The sequence below is a fragment of the Labrus mixtus genome, chromosome 18 (assembly GCF_963584025.1).
Source record: "Labrus mixtus chromosome 18, fLabMix1.1, whole genome shotgun sequence".
In the NCBI taxonomy this organism is placed as follows: Eukaryota; Metazoa; Chordata; class Actinopteri; order Labriformes; family Labridae; genus Labrus; species Labrus mixtus.
The window spans coordinates 24,997,982-25,025,431 of NC_083629.1; the positions used below are offsets into that span (position 1 = coordinate 24,997,982).

Genomic DNA, 27,450 nt, shown 5'->3' on the forward strand with positions numbered 1-27,450 from the left:
GGAGCTGGAAGGTTTCCTGGCGAGTGGAGGGTGGGGATGACGGGAGCCGCCAGAGGAGTCTGTGCCGGCGTGCTGGGCTCACTGCTGCTCATCTCCCCGGCAGAGGCCGAGGCCGAGCCCGACGCGGCGCCCTTTCCGGCCGTGCCCGCAGTCCGACTGGGCTGCTGTGGGAAAACCAAATGATGAGAAAAAAACACTCAAATATACCAGATTCTTAATAATGATTCAAACTGATGTGCAACTTAGAAGCTAAAGCAGTAACTTCCCCCCCGCTACGGCGGAGAAGGAAACCAAGACGTGGTGGAGACGGGACGACGATTTGTGTTTTAAACATCAACAAAAAGACGTGAAAATGGAAGAACAGAAATAAAATGTGTTCATCTAAGCAAAAGAATAAAGATGCTTTCAACCCAAAGGTGATCCCTCTGATGATTGTGAATCATGTGATGTAATGTCACACACGTGTTGTACACACACACACACACACACACACACACACACACACACACACACACACACACACACACACACACACACACACACACACACACACACACACACACACACACACACACACACACACACACAGACACACATAAACACACACACACACACACACACACACACACACACACACACACACACACACACACACACACACACACACAGACACACACTCACACACACACACACACACACACACACACACACAGACACACATAAACACACACACACACACACACACACACACACACACACACACACACACACACACACACACACACAGACACACACAGACACACACAGACACACACAGACACACACACACACTCACACACACTCACACACACACACACACACACACACACACACACAGACACACACAGACACACACACACACTCACACACACACACACACACACACGAGGTGAAACAACAAACACACATTAATAATTCAAACTGAGAGAAATGTGAAGCCCCTGAAGACTTTGAGGAGCGGGCTCACCTTGGGCCTTCTGGCCGTGGTCTGAGGAGGAGGAACAAAGGTCAAAGGAGAGGAGAGAAGGAGAGTAGGAGAGGAGGGAAGGAAACAAACATCCAGGGTTAGTGAGATTCAAGGCATATTAAACAGGAGATCACAGACAAAAGGGTCAAAAGAGAAGATGATAAAACAACAATAAAAACTTATGAACGTTTATTTCTCTGCTCTGAAAAGTCGCACCATGACTCCTCGTTACATCCCGACACATCGGCTTGTTTTCTCTCCTGTCCTCTCTGATCTCTGGGGCCTCATCTCATCTCACCCACGTGATCATAAAAACCCTCCGACACTGTGGCTGGTACGGCCGCTGTGACCTAAATGACTGCATTGTGTCTCAGGGGACAGAAAGGAGCCCAGTTCTGTTGTACTGCTCTGTCACGCTGCAGACAGCGCCGGGGTAATAGCTTGTTATCGGGTCATGTTGCGTGTTTGGGACGTGCAGCACAGCTGGACGGATGAGCGAGCTGGGAAACATCCTCACTTTGTGTTGAGCTGATTACTTTGATGTCTGACCTGCAAATCTGGATGTTTTTAACTGAACTGTTTGAGAGAACTTGCATAAAGAAAGAAAGATTAAAAAAATTGCATCCTGAAAATATGGGGAGATTATATAAACTAAAGTTTTATAAATTTACTTAACAGAGATAAAACTGCAAAAAGATGTTTTTCTCTGGTTTTTCAATTTACAAGTAACTACCGTTGTAGAAAAAAAACAGAATTAGTTGTTTGTTTCAAACTTGATTTTCTGAGAAAGTAGCCGTGTAATCAAAGATCATTTGTATGTGATCTGCTTTGTACTGGTCGTGCCTTACCATTCTGTACCAAACACAACCATACCGTATCATATTGTCTCATTAATGGTATCACAGAAATTGAGGGATTTATTGGCCGATAAAATATAAATATATATAGAAAAAAAGGACATCTAGGTAGTAAACCTAAAGAAAGTCATGACAGAAACTAAATGGATTTTATGTTGTTTTCTCACAGTTTTTAAATATTTAGATAAATAAACTCTGTGCAGTCGACCTGAAGTCCTCCACTTCTCGTTCACTTAACCTCTTCTTATCCATTATTCTCTCTCTCTCTCTCTCTCTCTCTCTGCTTCTGCTCCAGCTCGGCCATCCCTCTGCCTGGTTATCGTTCCTTTATTGGATTAGAGCCGGACCATTCAGCAGAAATTAGCTTCAAGCTAACAGCTGTACCACAATCAGAGCTGACAGCCGTCCTAAGCCACAGTGTCGTGCCGTCACTAGCAGGACAAGCTGTACTATAACTACACTGTTTGTTACACATGCTAACCAAAGAGTGCAATCATCTGATTCTCCCCTGATGGATGAAACACTGACCTCGTAAAAAAAACCTTCAGCATGATGAGGCTAAATTAAAAGATGACAGAGGAGCTTCTGCACAAACATGTAAAGGAAATAAATCATTCTGCAGGAGAGGCAGTGTGAGTTGGCAAAAAAAAACACAATACAGAAGGGAAATAAACTGCAAAAAGATCAAATGAGCTGCAGGATCTCTTCTACTTCCACGCTAGGAATATCAATTATCACAGGAGAGAGTAAAAATAGGGCGATTCCCTCGATAAGCGAAATGAGGAAACTTCCAAGCAGCTCAAAAAACAACAACAAAAGCATGGAGACAACAGCAAGAAAATCCCCAACAGGTAAAGACAAATCGTACGGAGTTCTGTACCTTCCGGGGTGCAGGAGTCTGTCTCATCATATTTGCAAGAGAAGAAGACACACACAACACAGTCACAGAGGAACACACACACACACACAAACAGAGAGGAAGGAGATAAAAGAGGGCAGAGATGCTCGATCCACAGACGCCGGCTTCAGCAGGACAAACAGTCAGACAAGCAGCCGCTCAGGCCGGGAAGCCGCAGTGGTGCAAATGGCCGCAGCGATATTTTTCTCCCAGGCTCTCTTCCCCCCCCTCCGTCCCTCCCTGCCTCTGCCGGTCCCTTCCTCCTGCTGTCGTCCTCCTTTTTGTCCTCCTTCTCAGCTCCTCTCATAATCCATTTTCCCGGAGCCCCTCGATCGGCACCTCCCTTTCCGTTCTGCTCGACTACGACTCTGACATGCTGCCGCTGCGAGCCTTCGACGTGCAACTGCTCAGAGGAGACGCCTCGCCTCCCTTAACCTTCGTCTCCTCCCTCTACAGCCTCCTCCCCCCCCCCCCCTTTTCTCCCCCTCTGCTTATTGTGATTCCTCAGCCCAGCCAATGCCCTGCGCCTGCATTACATCACTGTGCACCCTCCTCCCTCCATGCCGCCCACCCACTCATCAGCACATCCGACAGACAGACAGGGAGGAGGGGCGGGAGGGATGGGTGAGTCTGTGGTGTGGCGTTGATGCAAGCCTCTCCTGTCTCCTAGCAACACTCACAGAGACGTCCTATGGGCTCATTAAGACGAGACAATAACGACGAGGAAACCTGCACCTGATCTGCATCCCAAATTACAGATATTGTTTGACGTTACCGACGTTGTTTCCTCCTGTCTGTCAGATTCTTGCTTGTGTTGTACTTACTCTCAGATGTATGCCGCTTTGGACAAAAGCGTCTGCTAAATTAAAGTCTCAGAGCTCCTCAAAACATGTGTGTGAAGTTTCTTGTTCTAAATCCACTCTGATCCTGTATTTGATCATGTCTATAAACCCCTCTATTTCAGCTAAAAAGTTTATGGAAAAAATCACTTAACGTCTACTTATATCTACAGTCTCATTCTGCCCTTTCCTTAAAGTCTTATTTCCTTTTGCTGGTTTATCGTTCTAATGAAGGAGAACACGAGGGAGGAACAATCCTTGCAAAGTTAAAATAACCTTCAGCTGGAATTAAGACTCAAAAACTGCAGCTTTAGATGTAAAGCTGTTCTTAAAAGAAGAAGTCCTTCCTTGTGAAAAGTGATTTAATAGGTCAAAAACTCCCGAAACAGCCCAGAGCCTTTTGAGAAGCAATCGTAGTATCTTCCTCAGCTGCACTAATCTTCGTCTCTGCACCAACAGCTCGCAGGAGGAGAGAGGGATGTAAGAGGATTAATTCAACGAGGATACACTGTGATTAGCTGCAAGCTTTAAACCTGAAATACTTCCACATTGTGGGCACGAGAGCTGGCAGAGGTGCTTTAAGCTAAACTGTGGAGGCTGCGGTAAATAAACGTGTTCTATCACCGTCAACAAGGGGGGGCGGTTGTAAGGATTTGATTGAAGAAAATAGTTTATCATGAGAGAGAGAAGCAGAATTTCAGACTACAGGCGGCTCAAAGGAAATCTGTTTAAGTGTATCCATTACAGAGCAGCCGAGGGAAATCTGTCCTTTTAAAATATTAAACTCACTTTCTCACCGCACACAAACCCTAAGTGCTGCTGCATCTCTGAGAGGACAAGCACAGGCCAAAGAGATGTGAGAGAGACAGAGAGAGAGAGAGGATGGGAAGGGTGGAGGTGGATCAAGTTCCTGCTCCCCACAGCACACAGGCGGGGGGGGGGAGGTTTGCTGTCTCTGCAGCCTCCAAGCCGGACAAAGAGCAGATAAAATTACTGTCCAGGAAGCGTAAACACAGCAGAACACAACACGGCTACCTTGTTCTGCAATGTCACCGTTATGCTGCATGCCTCGTCATCCAATGGAAGAACATCTCCAAAGACAAAACTCATAAAGTATCATATTACCTCTTAAAGGTTTCATATGACACATTCTGAATATATCCTATGTAGATATATTGTTATCACTTTAAAAAAAAAAAGAGAGTGAAGTCAAACTCCCTCTGGGTTTGTTGTTCTGAGCTCTGTGTTGACGGGGCAGCCCAGGAGGCCTCGTCCTGGCAGCAGAAGGTGGTAGATCTGGTGATACTACCACCCGACGTCCCTGACGCCCAGCCTCCACCATCGGACTGTGTCGTCCCCTAAACCACCGCGTCCTCATTCATGCACGGCCTGCTCCGACCTCCGACCTCAGTGGCAAGGAAGGCGAGGAATACAAAGGAGAAATCCTTCCTGCATCTAACCCCGTCTCCTGCTATCCCATTTTTCTTTTGCATCATAACTAAGAGTTAGGTCTTCTTCCTGCTCTTTTGTAAAGTGTGTCAAGAAAACATTTGTTATGAACTGGCGCTTTACAAATAATGATTGATTGATTCAGTTAGAATTTGAACACCGTCCTCTCCAACCGTTAGCCCTGGCACCACGCGTTAAAACAGAGATCGACACACCACTGCATGTAGCGCACCGCGGCGCAGCTAGAGGGTAGATTTATTTTTTGGGGGCTTTTTGTGCCTTTAATAGAGAGATAGGACAGTGGATAGTTGGAAATCAGGGAGAGAGAGAGAGAGTGGGGAACGACATGCGGGAAAAGAGCCACAGGCCGGATTCGAACCCGGGTCGCCCGCTTCGAGGACCAAAGCCTCCACACATGGGGCGCGCACCAATCACTGCGCCACCAGCGACTCGTAGCTAGTGTTGCAGTGCTTGAAATTGGTGATGCTCTCCAGACCAGTTTTTGAAGGTCTCTGTCTCGTCTCAGAATCGGAAAGCATGTTTACTCGGTCTTGTCTCGGTCTCTGACTGGGCGGACTCCAGATTTTAAATCAAGACCACCACTGATTGGCTATTATTAAACGTCATTACTGTGATGAGAAGGAAAACGCCTCTTTCTAAAAGAAGGAATAACTTAAATTCATTCATAATTAGATTTTTATCCCGCCGGTAGGGTTGCCATCCGTCCCGTAAAATACGATATTGATATTGCGTCCCGTTTTGAATCAATACGGGACGCGGTTTGTCCCGTATTTCCGAGATGCCTTGAACTCAGCATCATTCCACCCGCATTCAGCCGGCTAGTTCCCGCCTCCTCAGAGCGTTCGTTGGTTTGTTTGGTTGACAGCAATGAGAGCTCGTCAGTGATTGGGTGAGAGAAAGTCATAGGAGGTCAGAAGGAAACATGTCTGCCTCTGATTCCCGCACCGTGCACCATTAAAACGTAAACGGATGCAGAAATACAGACGTGAGGAGAAAGTAATGACTGGCTTGACAGTGTCAGTGAAAATGAATATAATGTAAAGGAAACTATTTTAGGCCTACTTAATATATTTTCTCCGATGTTTATAGATAGGTTATTCCAGTATAGTTTGGATAGTGTGAACATTTTTCAGTACATAAAACAAAAAGATGCCCTCTGGTCTCGGGTATGTCCTGGTCTCGGTTAGTTTGGTCTTTTCTACAACACTAGGCGTAGCTACGGCGTGGATTCGATGCCGGAGTATAACCCGGGCTTAAAGGAGGGGAAGTGGTGTGCTGAAGGAACAGCTTTGTTTTGGTTTGAGAGACTGACATCTACTCTGAACGTCGCTTATTATTCCTTTAACACTTTCCAAGGAGAGGTTTTTTCTACAACATAACTTGATAAGTTTAAATCTTTTAGGTGTCCGGGCAGAGGCCTGACCGAGCTAACATGCTAAGCTTGAAGAACAATAATGGATGAATGTGTGTGTGTGTGTGTGTGTGTGTGTGTGTGTGTGTGTGTGTGTGTGTGTGTGTGTGTGTGTGTGTGTGTGTGTGTGTGTGTGTGTGTGTGTGTGTGTGTGTGTGTGTGTGTGTGTGTGATGAAATGAGGCTACAGACGTCACTGGAAATATAAATCAATATCCCACCACACACAGGCATGTTGGAAGCTCAGTGGTGGTAAAGTCATGTAATCAGTAAACCAGATCTGTCTTATTCTCCTACAACTGTCAGTCATCCATGTAGAAACATATTGAAGATACTATATTTAGGTTCTTTACATGGAGATCTACATTTCCTGATACTTCATATATCCACTCCACTGCACTTAAGAGGCAAATATTTCAGCTTTTTCCCCACACAAAGAATATCTTTGTTGAGGTTTCCGGGGAAATGCGACACCCAAAGATAGATATGAACCGACATCTACAAACAAAACAGAGATTTTTAATCCTGCTGCTCGAGCCTGGGCTGAACTCCTGATCCTCGAAGTCCGCCCGCTGAGGAGAAGATGCAGAGCGTGGAGACGATAAAGTAGACCGGAGCTGACAGGAAATCGATTCTGTGCAGGTTTGATCTTTGCAGGAGGGAGGTCGGTTTCACCTTAAAGTCACAGCCTGACATTTTCAAACCAGCAGCAGAGAAAGGAACGCCTGCACGTCTGACTCAGAGCAGTTAAAGAGCATCGGCCTGTCTGAGCCGACGAGAATCCCCAGGTGGCTCAACATCACATGCTTAGGTCGGGATGAGTAACAAACTACTCTTACTCTCATTACTGTGATTGAGTAGCTTTTCTGTCAACTGTGTTTTTTTGCATTTAATGATGAAAGTGTTCCTTTAATTAAACAACCTTGTTGCAGGTTACTCCAGACTTGTCCTGTAAATCAAGCGACAGTTCCCTGAAATGAAACCAAGAATTTCACGAGACAGCTTCAAGCCTCTACGTTAGCCGTTGAAGCCTCTGAAGCCCGGCTCACACTGAAAGAGTTTTAAAATCCCTCAGATTTTTAATTATCAGGTGGCATCACACACATCCGGAGAATCTTAACAGATATTCTTCTCTATAGTCTAAAGCATGCTCACACGACAAGGTGTGAAAATCAAATCACAGACTTCAGGATTTTACTGCGACGGAGGAACGCACCACCTCAAGTTCTACAATTCACTTAGCAGACGCTTTTATCCAAAGCGACGTACATCAGAGAGTAAGAACAACACAAGCAAGGATCTAGAAAAAAGGGAACAATGTCAGTAAGAGCAAACGATCAGCTTTGAGTGTGATTGGACACACAGGTGCTGACAGGAAGTGACCAGAGGCAAAGCACAACATTGAGGGCAGTTCTTGAGAGCTCTAATCAGTATAGAAACCATCTTATAAGTCGTCGTTATCAAACAAAAACCATCGTCATTACCATCATCATCATCAATAATATGGAGACCATCATCATTAAGTTAGTAGGTATTCATGAAAGAGCTGGGTCTTTAGCTTTTTCTTAAAGGTGCAGTGACCTAACAACGGGGCCGGCAGTTAAATTAGTGATTATGATAATGTAAAAAAACAAACAAAAGTTTTCGATGAAGAAATGTCTGGGGAGACCCGGACAACATTGGTTGTATATTTTTCAGTGAGAGCCGGAGGTCAGATTGTAACTATGAGTATTAAAGTTGTCCTGCGCAACTGTGTGGGTTGCGTCCTGCAGCCGAACGCCATTACTGTCCTCCCTCATCTCTCTCTGTGATTGTAGTCAAACTCTAAATTCTAAATATCAAACATGTTAGAAATAAATCAGGCTGCCCCGACAAAGTCCGACAAGATCGGGGTCGTTAAGATTGGATTTTTTTACCACTCACTCTAAAAGAGAATCTGGTAAGATTATCGGTTCCGAGCTGCCTTGAGTCGGGAACGTCCCCGCAACTGTCGGGAAGGAGGAATCAGACCTCAAATTGGCCCGATTATCCTGCAGTGAAAGTCAGGCTTAATATAGGCTCTCTGCTCCCAGCTCTGGAGAGCAACCCTCCCCTGGCAGCCCTGCAGTGTTCTGCCCATGGAGGTATTATAGAACGGTTAGGTGGAGCCCCGTTTGCTCAGTGTTCCATGAAACATCTGTATCCGTTGACCTACAGACGTCTCTTTCTCGATGTAAGCTGACGGGAAAAATCATTTTTGGTTCCAATCGCTGCAATACCAGGTTCAGCCACCATGTCAAATTTCCTTCAACGGTCAGTGCACTTCCTGGGGGTTTGGTTCCGCCCACGGTAGACTTCCAGAGAGTTGGTAAATCAGAATAAAATGAGCACCTGGGGAGGGGGAGGGGCCTTAAAGAGAGAGTGGTCCTTGCGGTGGTCGTCTAACACCTCTCAGAAAGACGACAGCTAACAGGATGAATCCACTGCGACCTCAACATGCTTAAAATGCACAGACAGCAGACACACACACATCATGAGCCACAGAGCAGACACAAACAGAACACAGAACAGACCATGGCGAGGTGACGTGACAGACAAGAAGTGGGCGTGGCACTCTACAGACAGGGGTCACCCTCTCGCTTCCATTTTTTCACTCAGAGAGACACAAAGCGGCTGCAACAACATCAATGATGGACGATGAAGTGAGGCGGGCAGGGGATCGTGGGTACATGAAAGTTGATGAGGGCCCTGTTGCCATGCAGCAGCAGCAGCGAGGCCATCCAGAGCCACGGTTACCACGGTTACTACGGTCATCGACATAACATTACCACTGGTTTTAGAGAAACATGCAACACCTTTTTAGGCTTCAGTCCTCGCTGCGTGGTCGAAGGAAAAGAAGGGAAGGAGGTGAGGAGGTGAGGATAGGAGGGAGGAGGGAGGGAAGGAGGGAAGGAGGGAAGGAGGGTGGAGGTTAAAGAGTTTGTCAGAGGCATGCTGGAGGTGACGGGGACCGTGGTGATCTTTGTGGGAGGAGGAATCAATTCATCACTACATATGTTTCACACCGCCGTGTCTTCATTCTCACTTTGTTCCTTTTTCACACAAACTTCATTCAAATGTGTCGAAAGTGTGAATGAAATGTATTTTTATTTTCACAGTTTTGAACGAGGAAATGATGACGCTACAGAAACACTTCTTCATTATCTGCACAGATGTTGAGCTCAGTGGAATAAAACGATATTATATACTAATTAACATGCAGACAAGAGATCTAACAAATGAAACATGTTCATCTCTGGTCTGTCTGTAGTGAAGAATCTGGTTAAAATATGTTTTAAGAGATGATAATAAAGCTGTTTGTGCATCTCATTCCTGTCGTTTACGTTCATGCCTCACCTCAGGTCAATGTGTTTGCAAATGCACGTTTAAATATTTCAGTTTTAAGTCATTACATTGTGCTTTTAACCACACCACACCTTTTTCTCCTTCCTTTGTTCATTTTATAAAGCCTAGACGATCAGTTTGAGGCTGCAACATTAAAATAATACTTCAGAGGAAATAAACCCCTAAAATATTTTCAATTTGAGATGACATGAGAAAGGTTAAATGAATTAAGAAATGTGCCAATCATCAGAGTCTCTGTCTGCTGCTGCTTGAGGTAATGGACTTTAGGGTTGAACTGTGCTGAGCTGAGCTCTTCTTTTTGTTTCTTTCTGGAAGAGAATCAGCAGCGAGTGTTTTTATGAGTAAGTATCGCCCTCTGCTGGTCAGATATGGAAGCTGAACCTGAAGGAGACTTCATGTGTTAAAGTTCAGTTTGTCCAACAGATCCAGGGCGTTCATTTACATTAATTAAAAACATATTGTTTATTTTATGATCTTTTATTATTGTATTACAAAAAATGACAACATGAGCTCCATTTAATTTCTTTAATATGCATTTTTATACTTAATTAATTCTTCTGTAAATTTCTGATTTTCAGCTTTTTTTTTCAGGCAAAAATCAAAAACGAACCGAGGACATTTTTGGTCACCTGCTTACTAATTGATCCAAATGACTGAGATTAATTAGCAAATATGCTAAAATATAAATATCAATCTGCTTCATGGAGAGCTTTTGTTGCCGAAATGTCACGGTTAGCGATGTGTGTGTGTGTGTGTGTGTGTGTGTGTGTGTGTGTGTGTGTGTGTGTGTTTGTTTGCTTCTGGTTTCCTGCAGAGAAACTTTATGATCTCAGGTGTGTTTTCTGACTCACCAGTTTAGCAGACTTGGACGTCTCCAGGATCTCTGCAGAGATAAAAAAAAAAGACAAAGAAAGAAAGTGAGACTCAAACGTTTTATTAAAATGAATGTTTATCTTTTTTTTTACGAGGTTTAAAGTCCCTCAATGATCCCGGAGCGAGTCAACATGATTTACTGTCTCTAACAGATGGTTAACACAGGAGACATGGATCATACATTTTTAAGTTATAGTTTAGGGACAATTTTTTTCAGATCAGACAGCTGAAGAGAACAGGAAGTGTTGGGAGAAGAGAACAGGGGGGATGACATGTAGAAAAAGACAGAGGTCGGATTCAAACCCACTGCAGACGATGAGGACTCTAGCCTCTGTACAAGGGGCGCACAACATAACCGCTAGGCTCTCTGGCACCAACACAGATAGACAGTGAACATCTACTTTTTCACATCAGTTAACCGCTCGCTTATTAATGGGCGATAAAAAACGATTTATAAATGTAAAAAGTTACATATAGAACCTTTAAGTTTCTTATTCTTAGTATTACATTTGAACACATCATGACAACATTTTATTTAGCTTTTTTTTTTGCATGATAGTAATTTTACTGAGCTGACCTTGAACGCATCATAATGTACCTGTAAGTCTCCAAACTGATGGATAATAATTGAAAAAGATGAACTATAACAGTTTGAATGTGTTTGTACCTCGTTTTGGAACCTTGCCGGTGCCGGGCTCAGGTGTCTCCGGTGACGTTGTGTCTGCGCCATCATCGACCAGCTGGATCTGAGACGGGGACAGAAAGACAGAAAGAGACGGTTAGTGATGATGATTTTGATGATGCTGATGAAATTTAAGCTCTGACAAAAGAAAGGGAAGTCTAATATTTTATCCTTTTTCCTATAAGTATGAATGTCTGTCCCCTCCAGGCCACCGTACTTTAAATAATCTATGATCACTGTAACACACAGGGGCGCACTCTGCAGTATTTTTCTGTGAAGAAGAAAATATTTTTTGTTGTATCAGAAAACAGAGAACGCAGCTTGCAGCTGTAAGAAGTCTGACACCCAGAGGAGAGCGGAGAAAAACATCAACCCCCACACGAGCCCGGTGAGTCAAAGAAAAACAAAATCTCAAACATCTTACAAAACTGTGCTGACATCATCCTCTGCTTTCTAGAAAAAGGGAAAAGGTATATCTGTGTATCTGTTTACCTGGGACTGTCTCACAAATATCCCGCGATTCTCCTCGCAGGTGAAGTAGCGTTTGCCCTGCACCGTGCCGTCGTTCTTGCCCTTGGCCTCGTCCAGGATGACTCCCACCCATTTTCCAGAGGCAAACAGCGTGTTGCCGATGTAAGCCACCGTGCCGCGCTGCCCTTTTCCGATCACCTCCACCAGGGAGCCCACTTTGACGGGCCGCCCGCCCCCGTCTGAGCTCATCCTGCTGCTGCCGCTGCTGGTGGTCTGCAGGGGAAGAACAGGGAAAGAAAAGTTAAAACAGGGACATCAACACGACTGATTTTTATTTTTATTAATTTAAGGAGGAATAATTGAAGTGCTGGCTCCTCTGACAACAATGCAGCAGCCAGTATGTCCTCCTTCTAACTTTAGATTCTGCTCCTGAATGCTCTGGATTTGTTTGGACCAGAGAAGGTAGGCGCTTTTAAGACACGCCCCCACACGGCCGTTTTGGATGCCCCTCTGTTTTCTAGATATGAGAGCAGTTATCAGGTCAACAGGTGTTGCAGCGATGGAAGCGGGCAAGAGAAGTGGTTCAGATAGAAGTGATTGTACCCGACCTAAAAAGCCTCTGCATGTTTCTAATAAGCTCCACGAGCAGAAACGTGCTCAAACTAGGATCAATATTGGAGATGCTTTTGAAAAATGGAGAGAGGTTAGAACACAGAAAGGTTTACAGACCCATGCAGAGCTGGATAAACACTGAAGCTTCAGAGTCCACCACATGGTGACCTGTGTGAGCATGGACTCTAGAGAGGAGGGGGGGGAGACAGCTCTCTATGATGTTTAGAATTTAGACTGCAGTACCCATTTTAAACACTAGGAGTCAGAGTTACTTATTGCTCCTTTAAGCGTGGTGAATATTTTGGAATAAAGGACATCACTCCAAATTTAACCATTCTTCTTTTAAATCTGAGTCACAAGTTCCCCAACTTTAAGGAAGTTAAATTCAACATGTTGTTGTTACTCTGCAGGATGTTCTCTAAACTCAATTGTCCCAGCAGGAAAAAAATTCCAGGTACAATTCTTCTGTTTGCGTTCACACATGCAGCTCACCTTGGATATTTCAAGACGTTTTTCAGGAGTTTTGTGCAGGTGTGAAAGCACCAACAGGGTCTTTCTAACACACTGAGGTGTGCAGACCACACTGACAAAAGCACGCCTTATCCTGCTCTCACTAAATGTCAACTACAAGCTACAACCGCACAAAATGTTTGTGTTTATCAACAGCAACAAACAAACTGAGATGTCATACAGCCGCTCTGATGTGCGGACAACAAAAAGCCCATGGGCTCGTAGTAAAGCTGCAATATTTCATAATCAAATAATCCTCCATAACCCAATTTACAGTGTGCTGTCCTAGAAGTGACGGTGACTCAGCAGACGAGCAGAGAGAGAGAGAGAGAGAGAGAGAGAGAGAGAGAGAGAGAGAGAGAGAGAGGAGCAGATATTATTACACTGAGCGAGAACACAGACTCTCCTTGAGCTCGCTGTAAACACACACTGCTGCTGTTTGACTTCAACGACAGAAAAAAACCCTCCACAGAACCAAAACAGACGCACAGCAGCAACACAGAGATGATCTTAAAAGTACTCGTCTGACTCTTCCACTGCAGGAACTCTGTGCTCTTTACGAGGGATCATGAGAGGACATTTCTGAGGGTCAAAACTGTTGACAACTTAAAGGGGGGACATTTTAGTAACTCCAGTGTTTCCCCCTACCAGTCAACATGATCCCTCACCACTCCAAGAGGAAGACATGAAATTCTTCATTTATAATATTTACCATTTGGTAAATGTGTGTGCTCAAAAGCAGGGTTGAAGAATACAGACTTTTTTACCGGGGTTGCCGAAGTGGGGGACCTGAAATGCAGGGGTGGCATGAACTTTGTGTTAAAGTACTCAAAACCACTTTTTGAAGGTCTTGGTCCCGTCCCGGTCTTGTCTCGGTCTCAGACTGGGCGGACTCCTGATAAAAAAATCAAGACCGGTCAAGACCACCACTGATTGGCTATGTTAATGTCATTACTGAGATGAGAAGCAAAACGCCTCTTTTCTACAACAATGAATAACTTCAATTCATTCAAAATTTGTTTTCTATCCCCCGGTTGGTCTTGGTCTCGGTCTCGATCCCTAAATGTTTTGGTCTTGGTCTCGGTCTCGGAGCACCCTGGTCTTGGTTACTGTGGTCTTGACTACAACACTAGTGCATTCACACAAAGGACAACAATTCACCAATTTATTGGCCTTTACTGTCCCCACTAATCATATCAAATCTACTCTAATCAAACAGACGAACTGAGTTGTTCACTCACAATAAATTTACAGTAAAGTAGTTTTCAGTGTGCCGCTGATTATTGATTGATTTCTCTTTTGTTTAGATTATTTTCTTCCAGAGAAATAGCCGCTACAGACCCATCTGGAGAATATCTCCATCACCACTGAAGTAGCCAAACAGAGGAGACTGCAGTGATGAGGAAAGTGAAACAAAGACGACGTACTTACAGCCACCGACGACGTCATAACACACTCGGTTATATTGCACAATCTGTACGACTTAAAGCAAAGTAAAGGTTGGAATGTGCTTCCATAAAGAGCGTTTTGTTTCAGAACCAACTCTCATGTCAACGCGAGTGAAAAAATCACTCCAAGAATTTTAATGATCAGAGATTCATGGACTCTGGAGAATTTTTTACACAGAAGCTTAAAGAAGACTTCTTAGGGGGGGGGGGGGGGGGGGGGGCTTTGACGGGTTTATCTCGACCAAAGCTTCTTTTAAAGGATTCCATGATGCAGAAACGACCCTGAAGTTTGAGGAAATGTTGTCAGACACACGACGGGGAACTGGAAACAAATTGCCTGCTACTTCCCGACAATTTGAAATAACATTAAAAAAATAAGTCAAAATGATCCGCTCCTCGTCTCGTCACTTCCATCTCCTCTTTTTCGCTTGGATATGAAACCAAAAACAGCTTTTTTTATGAACATCCCTGTTAAGATATTCGGTCTGTAGCAGCTCTGAATCCCTCTGATTGCTTTAAGCTAGTTAACCTAGCTTTTAATTCATGACCACTGTGGAAGGAGACATTTCTTAGCAGTAAAATGCATCCATGAGTCTCTTTGCAAAGCATTTCCTTCAACACAATCAAGTCCTCTTTTCAATCTTTTATTCACGCTTTAAAGTCTATTTTAAATCGCTTCAGATTCCTGACACAAGCAGGAAGAAGCAGCTCGGCTTCTCGGCTCCGATGCACCTGTCAGCTCTCTGCAATCAAACGTCTTTTGTTGTTTATAATTCAAACCTTATCTGAAGTCATAAAACAGCTGCTCTTCTCCGGCTAACAGACTGTAAACGGAGCCCTGGGTGTTGTTCTGTTATCGCCGCCCTGACCCGTTTGCCATGTGCTGCAGGAAAAATGACCCGAGGAGGACGTGTTGAATTATTTAGTGCCACTCTACTCTTAAAACAGTGGCATGCTCACGCAGACGACAACACTAAAAGAGAGATATAAACAGTGATAGCGCCTCATTTGCTGCACGGTTACGCATGGCTGAGGGTGCTGGAGGAACCCGTCGACCTGAAGAGGATATAGCTCTAAAAATAAAATAAGCTAAGGAGTCATCCCTAAGTCACACAGGAAATATAACAAAGAGTAACATCTTGAAGATAATTCACATGAAGTAAGAGTTTGTCTGTGATCTGAAGGACAGAAACGAGTTCAGCAGGAAGCTCCTGAGCTCTGATGTCATCCCTCCTCATGAGCGGGACGCGGCCTGACTCAGAGTCGGATGACAACCGGGAAGTTTTCTGGGTCTCATGGATCCAGTTTCTAATCGTACACCTAATAAACATGCAATCGTCGAGTCGTTGATTTATTGACTGAATCAGCATTATTTGCCAAACTTTGTAATCATTTATTAAATCTTTCGGGCGATCTTCCAGCAAAAATGTCAAACAGATGCTTCTTCAAGCTTGCTTTTTTCATGATTTTAATTTAAATCTTGGGTTTTTAAAACTGTTTGACGAAAGAAGCAATCTGAGGAATGCTTTAGAATAATGCAGGAGACTTTCTGTTTAACTTCATGTTTGTTTACATACACAAGCAGCTGCTTCATGAATGTAATAATGTACGTACTTGCTCTACGTGTGTTACTGTAGGAAACCTCTAGAGGGCGCACCAGAGAGCTCAGGACATATACAACGGGATGTTAGTATCATTTCAAACTGCGATCAGAACCATCATAATATTAATATCGATAACCAACAGTAACATCAGATCAGCTCAGATGACTCATGACCGGTGGACAGAACGACTCAGCACCGTCCTCACTTCAATATATTCCTTCATGCATGAGCGCCGCGTAACGGCGTAACCAATACTTTGGTTTAACAAGTGACCCTACTGCCACCTACTGTTCATGTGCATACTGCATCTTGCGTTCGCGTCACATTAGTTATTTTTTAGGGCGTGCACAGTCAACGCTCCAAAGAGACGCAGAGGACGCAAGTTAAACATCACGCACACATGTACATGTATAAATAGAAAGTATATCTCTGTCTTAAACCCTGAACGTAAGAGAGAAAATGAAATGTGCGATAACATCGTTAAAAACTGCGATAATGACATGAAGTGTTGGGACAGTGAGGGACACCGGCTGCCCGCTTTGAGGACTGTAGCCTCTGTACATGACGCACGCAAACCAACCGCTAGGCCACCAGCACCCCATAAGTCATAGTTTTTATGTCTATCTACTGTTTATCTGTGTTTGTCATATGTTTCTCCCCAATCCAAACAAAGCCTTTTTATTTACCACCAATTAATCTGAGGTTAGCGAATAGTTAGCTCACCTTCCCCTGACAACATGAAGAACGGTTTGCAGGTATCACTATTAACCTCAGCATTGCTTTCTTACAGCGAATAAGTTTTTCCATATGTCCATCGTGAACGCTCACATCGCAATAACGATGCGTTTACGATTAATTTGCACAGCCCATAATGAGTATTTCTTAAACTTTTAGACACCTTAAGGCAGCCTCAAAGGTGAATGATTGATGGTAAAAGTCTTCTGCAGATGAATCCAAATGAAAATAATTTTGAGTTGGTCTTATAATGTTTAGTCTTTAGTTGAGTTGAGTCATCTCCTCAGAGGTCTGAACCTGAAGATCAGAGCAGGAGCGACGTATAACCCTGAGGGGGCATCCGAGGCGAACAAAGAGGCGACAATCCAGACACCAGGAATGCAGCATAAAAATGGATGTAAGCCGCTTCTTTTCAGAGTGAAATGGACAAGCAGGAGGTGACAGAGTGAAGCTAATTGATCGGACAGAGAGAGGAACAATACCACGTAGATCAGGACTAACTTAAACCACCACAGTCCGACCCCTTTCCAAACACAACCTGGGACGTAAACACATCGCACACACTCACCCGTGTGTACGTGTTCCTCCTGGTCTGTGACATGTTTCCTGCTCGCCCCACAAGTCTCCAGTCTCCCCCTGAAGGAGTGTGTAAACGGGGAGAGCGTCGGCCAGACAGAAGAGGAGTCTGGAAGAGGTGGTGGTGGTGGGGGGGGAGCAGTGATGCTTCTGGAGCGTCTCCCTCTTCCTCTCTGTCTCTTTACAGAATCACACCATCCCCTCTCCTCATCCTCACAGCCTCTCTTAAAAAAAAACACTCCCCGCCCCCTCCTCTTTGATGCTGCTCCCAAAAACAATAGCCAGCAGGACAGGATCTTGGCTCTTGAAAAAAAAAGTTTCAATGCCGATCGAAGCCCATCCGACTGAACGGGGCAGAAGGAAAACAGCAGAGCAAAGGAGTGAGAAGGCTCGCTCGCTTTGAGTGCATCAGCTGAGCGGCTGCTGCTGCAGAGCGAGTGTCTCTGCGCTGGCTCCTGCAGGAGGGGAGGGAGGTGTAGGCCCAGAGACTCATGGAGGCGCTGGGTCCTAAAGCCTGCAAATCACCCTCTTAAAAAAGCTGCTAAAAAAAAACTTGACAAGTCATGATTCCCATGCATGTCGACCTTTTGTTGACATCATGCAGATATTCAAACCTTTGAGTTTGTGACTGTTTACAGACTTTTTAAACGTACATTTAAGTCCTGAAAAGACAAATTATTTCACTACCTCACTGTCAGGCAGCTGCAGAAGTGTCCTAGGTGGGGGGGCACAAGTAATATTCTGTTTCTGCGCACACTGCTGGTGTTGTCTTAAAGGGGTGACAAGCTCACTGTGGGGTTCATGCCCGATGGACGCTTGTTGAAAGGCAATATTACACACCAAACTTAGGCAAAATGAAGTGGTACAAAGATAATATTTGTTCTGTGGGACAGCTGTGGCCATGTGGTTAGGGTACACACCCGATGTACAGAGGCTGTAGTCCATGAATCGGGAATCCGACCTTCCCACATTCCTCACTCTCTCTCTCCCCCTGATTTCTGACTCTATTCACTGTCCTGTGTCCGTATCTCTGCAGCTTAACCGAACTCATAAAACAAATCAAATCCATCAAAATAATGATAAAGAAAGAGCAGACACATCCTAAAGCTACACACTGCAGCTGAGTCACATGACGGATGTTTATATTTTCATTCTTCTTCTAAACGTGTCAACTATCCGAGGACATGCTAGCCCTCAAATTCAAAAAACAAAAGCACAGGCAGTAAGCATTTTCCAACCAAAAAAAGGAGAGGGACGGCCAACCAGTTCAGCTCAATCTGTTTTCATTGTGTGTGAACACAAAAGGCCCAGGTGATGCTCTGTAACGCAGCACACACACACACTGTAAGCAGGAGCCAGCGGATTGCATTAGCGCGCCCCGCCTGATGCTGTGGCCCATCACAGAGCATGGATTAACTCTCCTTTATCAGCTTTTATCAGCTAACTGCATGGCTCGGGCTTTTTTTTTTTTTAACTCTCAGTCCTCTCTATTTCTGTGTTGTCATCTTTTTTTGCAATGGGAGCAAACGCTGCAGGGTTTCAGTGGAAAAGCTTTCAGATTAGAGGATGACGAGGGATGCTGATATCAGGGACAAGAGTAAACAGCCTTCAAGAGGGGGACATATGTAATTCCCTTTACAAATAATGCATCACTTACAACGCTTCAAGAAACAAACATGGAGCAGGACACAAAATACACAATCTGAAGGTTTAGATTTACCTCCACACTGACTGCAAAAAGTGCATTAAAGTCTAGAAAACAGCTTGTAGACATGTTGGGAGAGTGAAACACTGTTGAGGATGTTTAGGGACAAAAACAAACCTCTGCAGTCTCTTTGCACCCTTTTATGCAAATGACAAAAGCAGAACCACAAGAGGGGGTGCTGTAGCTCTTATCTCTCACCGGAAAACCAGCAGACAGCCAAAAAAAAATTATCAAAGAACTGCTTTACAGCTTTACAGCAAATGGGAACAATAGGAAGAGAAAGAGGCGTCACCAGCAGCTCAACCAAAACGCTGTCTGCTGCTGCTGCTGCGAGAGCACAGGAAGGTTGCAGGAACAGAGGTGACACACGGAGCGTTACGACCACACAGACTGCACCTCAGACGTCTGCAGGTCCAGGAGGATCAAATCAAAGTCACAGACGAGGTAAAAGACGAGCGTGAGCATGCATTCATTAAGATTCAGAAGATTTGTGCATGATGTTAAAAGCTGAATGATGGTGTGAAAATGCTGCGTCAGGAGTCATGAAGGTAATTTTAAGGTACGTCAGACAGCAGAGAGTTTCATTCAGAGCTGCAAACAACAAGTGAATCTAAATCTAAATGAATCTGTTAGATAAGGCTGATCAATCAGTATGAATTATTGTTTTTTATTGATTATCTTCATTTTTTACAGACTGCTGTAACAATGCTAATTCACCTGTTGTGGGTGAGGTTTCTCTTGTCTTATATAAATATCATAATTTAAGTTTACTAGATGGGATAATCTACATTATTTACCATGTCTGAGGGGATGCCCTACTGCTGACCCTACTCACTGCAATCAAATTAAAATATCACAAGCAGGGGACACTTTTTACTTCAACAAAAGAAATGTAATTTTTACTTTTATTTGCACAAAAACTTCAGGCCACCCCTGCATAACTCAAGGTCTGGGATGGGATGGGCCACCCCAGTCTAAAAAGTCTGGGTTCGGCCCTGCTTGTTGGACTAAATCGCTTCTAAACACGTCATGTTAATTTGTCCAGGAGCAGCAGGACAGAGGGATCTGTTTATGGGAGGGGGGGGCAACAAGTGAACGACTGGGACTCAACTTGAATGAGGGAAAAGTCAGACAACTTCTCAAGGATTTAAAATCATCCCTCATCGAGAGTCGCGTCTGATTTCATTTCTGTCAAACTTTTCATATTGCGACTGATAAATTCTTCACACACACACATGCACAAACAGGATCCTATTCACTCATGGAGTGGGGTTACACATGAGGGGGCGCCTGTGCATTTGGGGGGTCGGTGCCTTGCTCAAGGATGTGCAGCGCTCCAGAAGTGAACCTGCACCTCTCCAGCTACGAGACTTGAACCTATCGTCCCTACAGACCGATCCGCCCCAAATCATTAACTCATAATTAAGAATAATTCTGCTCACACAAGTGGAAACACATTAGGTAATTATGCTGAGCCTTTCTTCTCCGCACTAAGTGCATGTTAATGATATTCATTCGATGGTCACACACTGGAAAATAGGTCATCCAAAGAAAACAGGGTCTGACCTTCTTTTTATTTCACTCCAGGGCGCAAGAGACACATTTTACTGCATTCTCATTTTTAAAAATCTTATATAAAACATTTATGGCTTCAAATAAAAAAAGATGAATCTGTAATTTGGTGCCATCTAGTGAGTTTAAAACCCAAAGACCTCCGATCCAGACATCCCACAGCCTCCCTGACCAGAAAGGTGTTTTAAGTCATTTATATAACAAATAAAAAAGGTAAATAAATGTAATGTTTGCCTGTTCAGTCAGGTGCTAATCATAATAAATCACAGCTTGGGTGTGGCTGCAGCCTTACATGACATTTTAAACCCGTCAGATTAACTAAATAGGATGAAACAATTAGAGGAAGGAGATCTGGACTCCAGATTAAATCATTTAATCGAGAATAATTCGACCAGTCATCCCATTAAGGATGGATATTCCCAACACATCGTTTTAATTACCAACAACAAAAGATTATTAAATATTGTTTGATGGTTTTCACTTCGTTATTGGTCGTTTAAACCACAAAATAATTCATTTTCACGGCTGTAAATGTGATTAAAAATCGACATTTCTGTGACGGTTGGTGCTGTCAGCTGTCAGCGGGACACTCCCTGACAGCCGTTAGCATGAGGAGCCGCTAGCTTCGGGTTAGCTTCCGTTAAAAACGTTTAAACGACTTAATTATTTTTAAAAAAAACACACATGTATATTAACGTATATGTGTACAGACAGATGAGTTTGTGTTTTTTGATAATATATTCCATTGTCCAGGTGACATACATGCGCTAATTCTTACCTGTTTGTGTCCTAAAATCGGGCTAACCGCTCAGCTTCGTCCCCGACAGGCTACATCCATCCATGGAGGTCTGACCGGACACATCCGCTGCGAGGTGTCCGAGCTGCTGCCTGACTCGGCCCGCCTCACAGCACCGGAGAGGCCCGCTGATACCAAACACTCTGTATCTTTTTTTTTTTTTAAATGTATTTTAAGAATTTGACTGTGTTCACAGGTGAGTTCATACAAGGTGAGCATGTTTAAAAACAGACTGAATATTACTTGTTTTCTATCCAGAGAGAAATAAAGTCATTAAAGGCCAATTTACTCAGAAACATCTCTTGAATAAACATGTTTATTTCAGCATTTTTAGACATTTTTCTATTTATTAATATATCCTAAATGTATTTAATTCATCATTCATTCATTCATAATGAAAGACAAACATAAAACCTCAAATCTAAAATGAAAAGGAGCAGAAATAAGAATGATATCAGGTTTATTATGTGTCCCTCTTTCATGAGACATTCACTAACAAAGCTGATAATTCAGTAAAATTACAAATAAAACAGGCCAACACAACCTTAAACATCCCATTAGCTCCAAAGTTACAGCTCATTTTATACCATTCAAAGAAGATCACAGAATGATGAAACTTAGTGAACACATTTCATCACATTTCCTCAACATCCTGCCTTTCATTGTTTTGTATTTTAATAAAATATTTGGATTCGATTCTTTGGTTTCTCACAGTAAAACAACTTTCCCTCAATTTGGTTCTGAATCTCCGTCTTTTAAAGATCTCTCTTCCTTTTTAAGTCTTAATGGCTCTCCCCTTTTGTAAAATATTTTTTGGATGTTGGTGGGCAGCGTTTTTCTGAATAATTCATGAAACTTCCTCAACTTTAACTGCTCCATAATTGGGTTTGATGGATCTCTATTCTGGCAAGTCAAGTTCTCGTATTGGAAGAGATAAAAAGATCAGATCTCAGTTGGATCCTCGCCCTGTGGCCACAGCCTTCCTCTGTCTCTCTAGAGATTCAACAGACTTGTTCTACCTGTTTGAACAGGTGTGAGACTTTTTATGAGACCAGGGAGCGACGATGAAAACACCCATAGAGGTATAAAACACTGAACACACACGTCATAGAAAACAGTCTCCTGACACCGTGATGGGAGGAGATCTAATCAAAGGTTTTCTAGATCAATGGTTCTCAACCTGTGGGTCGGGACCCAAAGGTGGGTCAGGGAGGTGTTTTCTACAGGTCACAAAAGTGGTTTGGTAAACTGACTCCATGGCAGGGCTGCGCACTGGTACAGTGGTAAGCATTGTTGCCTTTCAGTGAGGTGGTTCCTGGTTTGAATCCCTGTCGGACAGAGGCCTTTCTATGCACACTCATTAGGTTAACTGCTGACTCTATGATTGTCTGGCGACCCGTCCAGGGTGTAACCCCGCCTCTCGCCCAATGACAGCTTGGACAACACAACCCTGAACGGGACTCGCGCTATTGATGATGGAAGGATGAACTTCATGACAATATCAGAGCTTGAGATGAACCAATCAATATTTTTTTCTGCTGTGATTTAGCAACTTTCCCGCTCTTTTTTCTGAAGTGAAAAATCTGTTTACATCATAGCTTTAAACATATGAGACACTAAATATTACCTTTCATACATTAGATGTTAGAGAAATCACAAATTAACTGTTTCCAATCAGAGTTTCACATGAACATAAACATCTCAGACAGTTATAGAAAATGTTGGTCCATGACCCGACTAAAGATGAAATGACACCTGACAGGATAACAGGGATGAAAGGAAGCAAGAGGTGGATTATCAGAAACTTTTTATTAATTCTTGTTTTTGCATATCAAGTTTCTGCAAACATTTTGTAAAATCAGTTTGTTACATGTAGAAAGAGTTGGATTATTCAATAAGTTATTTTTAGCACCGACCCTGAAAAAAGTCAGTGAAAACAACATTTTAGTGTTTTTACGAATGCAGTAAAAAAAAACAACATATTTTTTGTAACATTAACTTAGCTCAAACGTTACCCGCTAACTGGCAGTTTCCAAAGGATCCGTGCGTCCCGCGTTACGTCTGCGCCGCGTATTGGAGAGTTTATCAAACACCGGTTCAACGCGACGCGATCCGTCTCTGGAGCGCGCCAGCAGCGCCACTCTGCTCCGTTTCAAACACGCTCCGAGTCTATTGTCGACAGAACCTGCTGCAAGTACGTGTCAAGCTGAACACAGCAGATCGACCCAAACAGGAAGTCAGGCAAAGAAACGCACCATGGGCGGTTCTAGGCAGGGGCCAACAGGGGCCAACAGGGGCTGGTCCCCCCTGTGGCCACCCCTCCAAAAGGAAGCACCCCCCTAATAACACAGTATTTGACTCCTAATCTAGTATTAAATTCTGTTACTGAAACAAATATAAATCATGGTATTTAATGATGTGCGCTATTATTTGGCATAAATATATAGATATTTTTTAAAGCAATCATCTTTGTCTATTTTTCACCTGGGTTTAATGTTCCCCTCTGATAAAACAACTGGCCCCAGTTTGGCCCCCTCAGTAAAAGTGGTCTAGAACCCCCACTGAAACGCACAGAGCATTTCAAAATAAAACACAATCGCCTGACTCCCGCCGAATGAGCTACAACTCGACCTCGGAAAGACAAAGTAAGGTGTTGTTTGCACGTTGTTCTCTTTGTTCACGTGTGATCTTGTGAACCTGCGAGTACAGCCACGCTTACGCTTCAGAAACAGACCCAGTGGGGTATATCGGGCATGCGCAGTCGGACGGAGCAAGACCACGGCAGAGACAGAACGCTGCACAACACAGAACCCGTGGAAACCGCGAGTAAGAGTTCATGAACACAAGAAGTTGGAAGAATGACTTCTGAATTTGGCAGATAGGGCCGTTTGAGGAGAACATGGATGCAGCATAAAAAATCTAAGTGACACATCCATGATGGTCAAAACAAAACGAAATGATCAGGTCCAACAATTTATCAAATAACTTTTTTTTTTTTTTTCAGTAGAATGTAGATCAAGATCTTTTTTTTTTTTTTAAGCGGGTAAATAACCCGTAGAGATCAAGATCTCTTTCACAAGGTGACCTGACCACGATCACATGTCATAATAAACATTACATGATTCAACAAAATTAAATAATCAAAAACAAAATCGTTTAAAAGCCTGAGCATGGACAGAGCAGATGATTTAATGTATGTGTATGTGTGTGTGTGTGTGTGTGTGTGTGTGTGTGTGTGTGTGTGTGTGTGTGTGTGTGTGTGTGTGACAAAAGAAAACATGATCAACCTCTCACTGCCAGTGTGTGTGGAGTAAACAGTCCCTCATGTTGATAGTGTCACCTGACGTGTCCTGAGAGTTTTGTTGCCATTACTGCAATGCATGCTGGGTACACAGACGCCTATAAACCTGCTGAACGGACGGTTAATGTCGCCCCTGAAAAAGTTAAACAGTCTCTCTGGTCTCAGTTGTTTTGTGTGTCTTTCTGTAAATCTAATCTGTACTCGATCAGAGTGAAGTTCATGAGTTTGGCGATGAACTTGGGCACGAGGAACTCTCGGATCTTCTCGTAGCCCATGTGCTCGTACAGCTTCTGAGCGTCCGTCTGCACCGTGGAGGTGTACAGGACGACTGCTGCGTAACCCCTGTCGCGGGTAAAATCGGCGACCGTCCGACACAGAGCTTTAGCGATGCCCATCCTGCGATGACTGTGGCTCACGGACGCACGTTTCAACTCCAAGCACGCGGGGGCGTTCTCATTAGGGAGGCAAGCCACCGTGCCCACCACCCGGCCGTCGTATTCTGCCACCCAGAAACACGAGTCCTTCTGCCTCAGGTAGGTCTCTGTGATGGTGTCGAGGTCCTTCTTGAGAGAGGTGTCGATGTATTTGTTGAACATGTACACGACCAGCTGCCGGGCGGCGGCCAGGACGAGCGTGACGGCCAGCACGGGCAGCAGGAAGGACTTGGAGCTGGTCAGGAGGGCGCAGAAGGTGCACATGAGCACCATCTGGGTGGGAGGCTGTTTGAGGATGTGCATGAAGGAGGACGGGATGTGCTCGCTCATCCCCAAAGTGAAGATCTCCTTCACCACCTCGGCGTCTTCGTCCTTATACTTCCGGATCTGGATACTAGCCATGGCTCGGCTCGGCTCGGCTCTATATGAAGAAAAAATGTCAAAATGAGAGGTTACACATCACTACTGTAGTGGCTATTTGTCCAAAAAAAAAAAAAATCTAAATAAACTAATATCAAACATAATCAAATGAGCACTGATGCATCATGGGGGATGTGATGTACGCAGGCAAAAGAAATCCAACAAGAGATCTGCTGTTTATTTGGTTCAAAAGAAAGAAAACAAAAGAACAAAGAAAATCGTCTCCTGCTGCCTCTCATAGGCCGACCCAGGTGCATGCTGGTCCTCTACCTGCCTCTGGTGCCCACAGTGTTACAAAAATACCTAACAAAAAATACTAATGCAAAACTAAATTTACTAAACAAACAACTAGCAAAAGAAAATATTACCCAAAATCTATTCGAAATAAAGAAAACGTGTAGAATAATTAAATAAACAACTAAATACCAAAACTAATTCTAACAACAATTAAATAGCTCCAATAATAATGTATCAATACTGTCCATTTACAACTCTGTTTTTGCACATTTACATTTAATCTTTCATATTTAAGACTAGTAATGCTTAGTTAAATCCTGGTTGTATATATTCTCATTCTTAGTTTTGATATTTTTAGTGCTTATTTACTTTGTATTTAATATTATATTGTGTTTAGATTTGCTAATATTGTGTTTTTTACTCATATTGTGTGTTTGGATAACCTGCTGCTGTAACACCACAACTTCTCAGTTTGGGATCAATAAAGTCATTCTATTCTATTCTATATTCTATTCTATTCTATTATTATTCTATTTACATGTTTTGTTTATTTTCTTTACAGCATCTCAGTGTGTAATAAGCTCTCCATGACTAGAAAAGGATTTTTTAAACCCCTACATGATGTTAAAATGTTTTGTTGAGTGAAGGTAACGTTGATTGGATGTGACGTCATTCAGCAGAAGGTCAAACAGGAAGTAAAAGTTGTGTAGTCTTTAAACAGTTACTGCTAACATGTGACCACTTTGACACTCAGACGTTACATTTAATACCTTAAAGTATTCTTGGAGTTGAGGTTTAAGAGTTCTGTTGTTGATGTTAACTTCATCACGGAGTCAAATAAACAAAAACAAAGAATATTTAAAAACACACAACTGATTAGCTAAGACCTAGCTAGCATCGATGCTACGCTCACGACGCTGTAAATTGTTTTGTTTGGATCATCTGGAGGGAAAGAAGAGTGGAAATGATTTGAATATGACTTACTGTTGTATCCTTATGAATGACAGCGCGGTTTCGATGAACGTTAGAGCAGCAAAGTGTCCGGAAGTCAGAAGAATAGTCTCATTATTTCACTCCGCGCTGCTCCGTTACTTCCTGACCGCTGCGCTGCGTTCAGGGTAAAACTGTAGAATTGGAAATTCGATGTTCGTTAATTCTGTTATAGAATTCTCGTTTGATTTTGTATTTCTTAAGCGTCGCTATCAAACATTATTTATATATTCAAAGTGAAATGACCAACAGCAGGATGTGGAACTTAAACATTCACACAACCACAGTAACACACACACACACACACACACACACACACACACACACACACACACACAAATAGGCCTACATAACCACTAACACACACACGATCAAAGTTACACGCAAACAACAATTTAAACACAAACAAATGAGGCCCTGAATATTTTTACAAACACACACACACAAACACACACACACACACACTGTAAAACAATCAATAATTTGTTGTTATTTTGTATTATATGTGTATTACATGTATCGTATTATTACTTTAGTAATAATAAAATAATTGATTATTTAAAAAAAAAAAAGAAACTAATTATTTTTTTACTAAAATTATTCTTTGTTGTATTATTATT

The 27,450-nt window shown here is 43.2% G+C and overlaps 2 protein-coding genes across 10 annotated transcripts in view; both read right to left on the reverse strand.

The window, feature by feature from the left end:
- dctn1b (dynactin 1b) overlaps positions 1-21,578 on the reverse strand; it is a 41,311-nt gene extending 19,733 nt beyond the window's left edge. For 2 of the 9 annotated variants that reach the window (XM_061063007.1, XM_061063006.1), the window contains exons 1-8: positions 17,368-17,785; positions 11,912-12,163; positions 11,405-11,483; positions 10,716-10,747; positions 9,291-9,335; positions 2,744-2,761; positions 1,007-1,027; positions 1-164 (exon numbers count right to left, since the gene is read on the reverse strand). The exon at positions 1-164 is cut by the window's left edge and continues 13 nt beyond it. In XM_061063007.1, coding sequence (XP_060918990.1) covers positions 1-164; positions 1,007-1,027; positions 2,744-2,761; positions 9,291-9,335; positions 10,716-10,747; positions 11,405-11,483; positions 11,912-12,163; positions 17,368-17,400 — 644 coding nt within the window. In that variant the 5' untranslated portion in view covers positions 17,401-17,785. Of the gene's footprint in view, positions 165-1,006; positions 1,028-2,743; positions 2,762-9,290; positions 9,336-10,715; positions 10,748-11,404; positions 11,484-11,911; positions 12,164-17,367; positions 17,787-21,430 lie in introns of those variants that run through there. The other 7 variants (XM_061063011.1, XM_061063008.1, XM_061063005.1 and 4 more) reach the window with 7 other exon arrangements.
- A 1,660-nt stretch (positions 21,579-23,238) lies between these two features.
- nat8 (N-acetyltransferase 8) lies at positions 23,239-27,134 on the reverse strand. Its single transcript, XM_061062314.1, has 2 exons — positions 26,825-27,134; positions 23,239-25,604 (listed from the first exon to the last, which is right to left on the reverse strand). The coding sequence occupies exon 2, from the start codon at positions 25,583-25,585 to the stop codon at positions 24,911-24,913; it is 675 nt and encodes a 224-aa protein (XP_060918297.1). The 5' UTR covers positions 25,586-25,604; positions 26,825-27,134; the 3' UTR covers positions 23,239-24,910.
- Positions 27,135-27,450: the final 316 nt, after the last annotated feature.

What these genes read in the sequence shown, in the direction of transcription:
- nat8 (XM_061062314.1), bottom strand. Translation starts at nt 25,585, where the DNA reads ATGGCTAGTATCCAGATCCGGAAGTATAAGGACGAAGACGCCGAGGTG.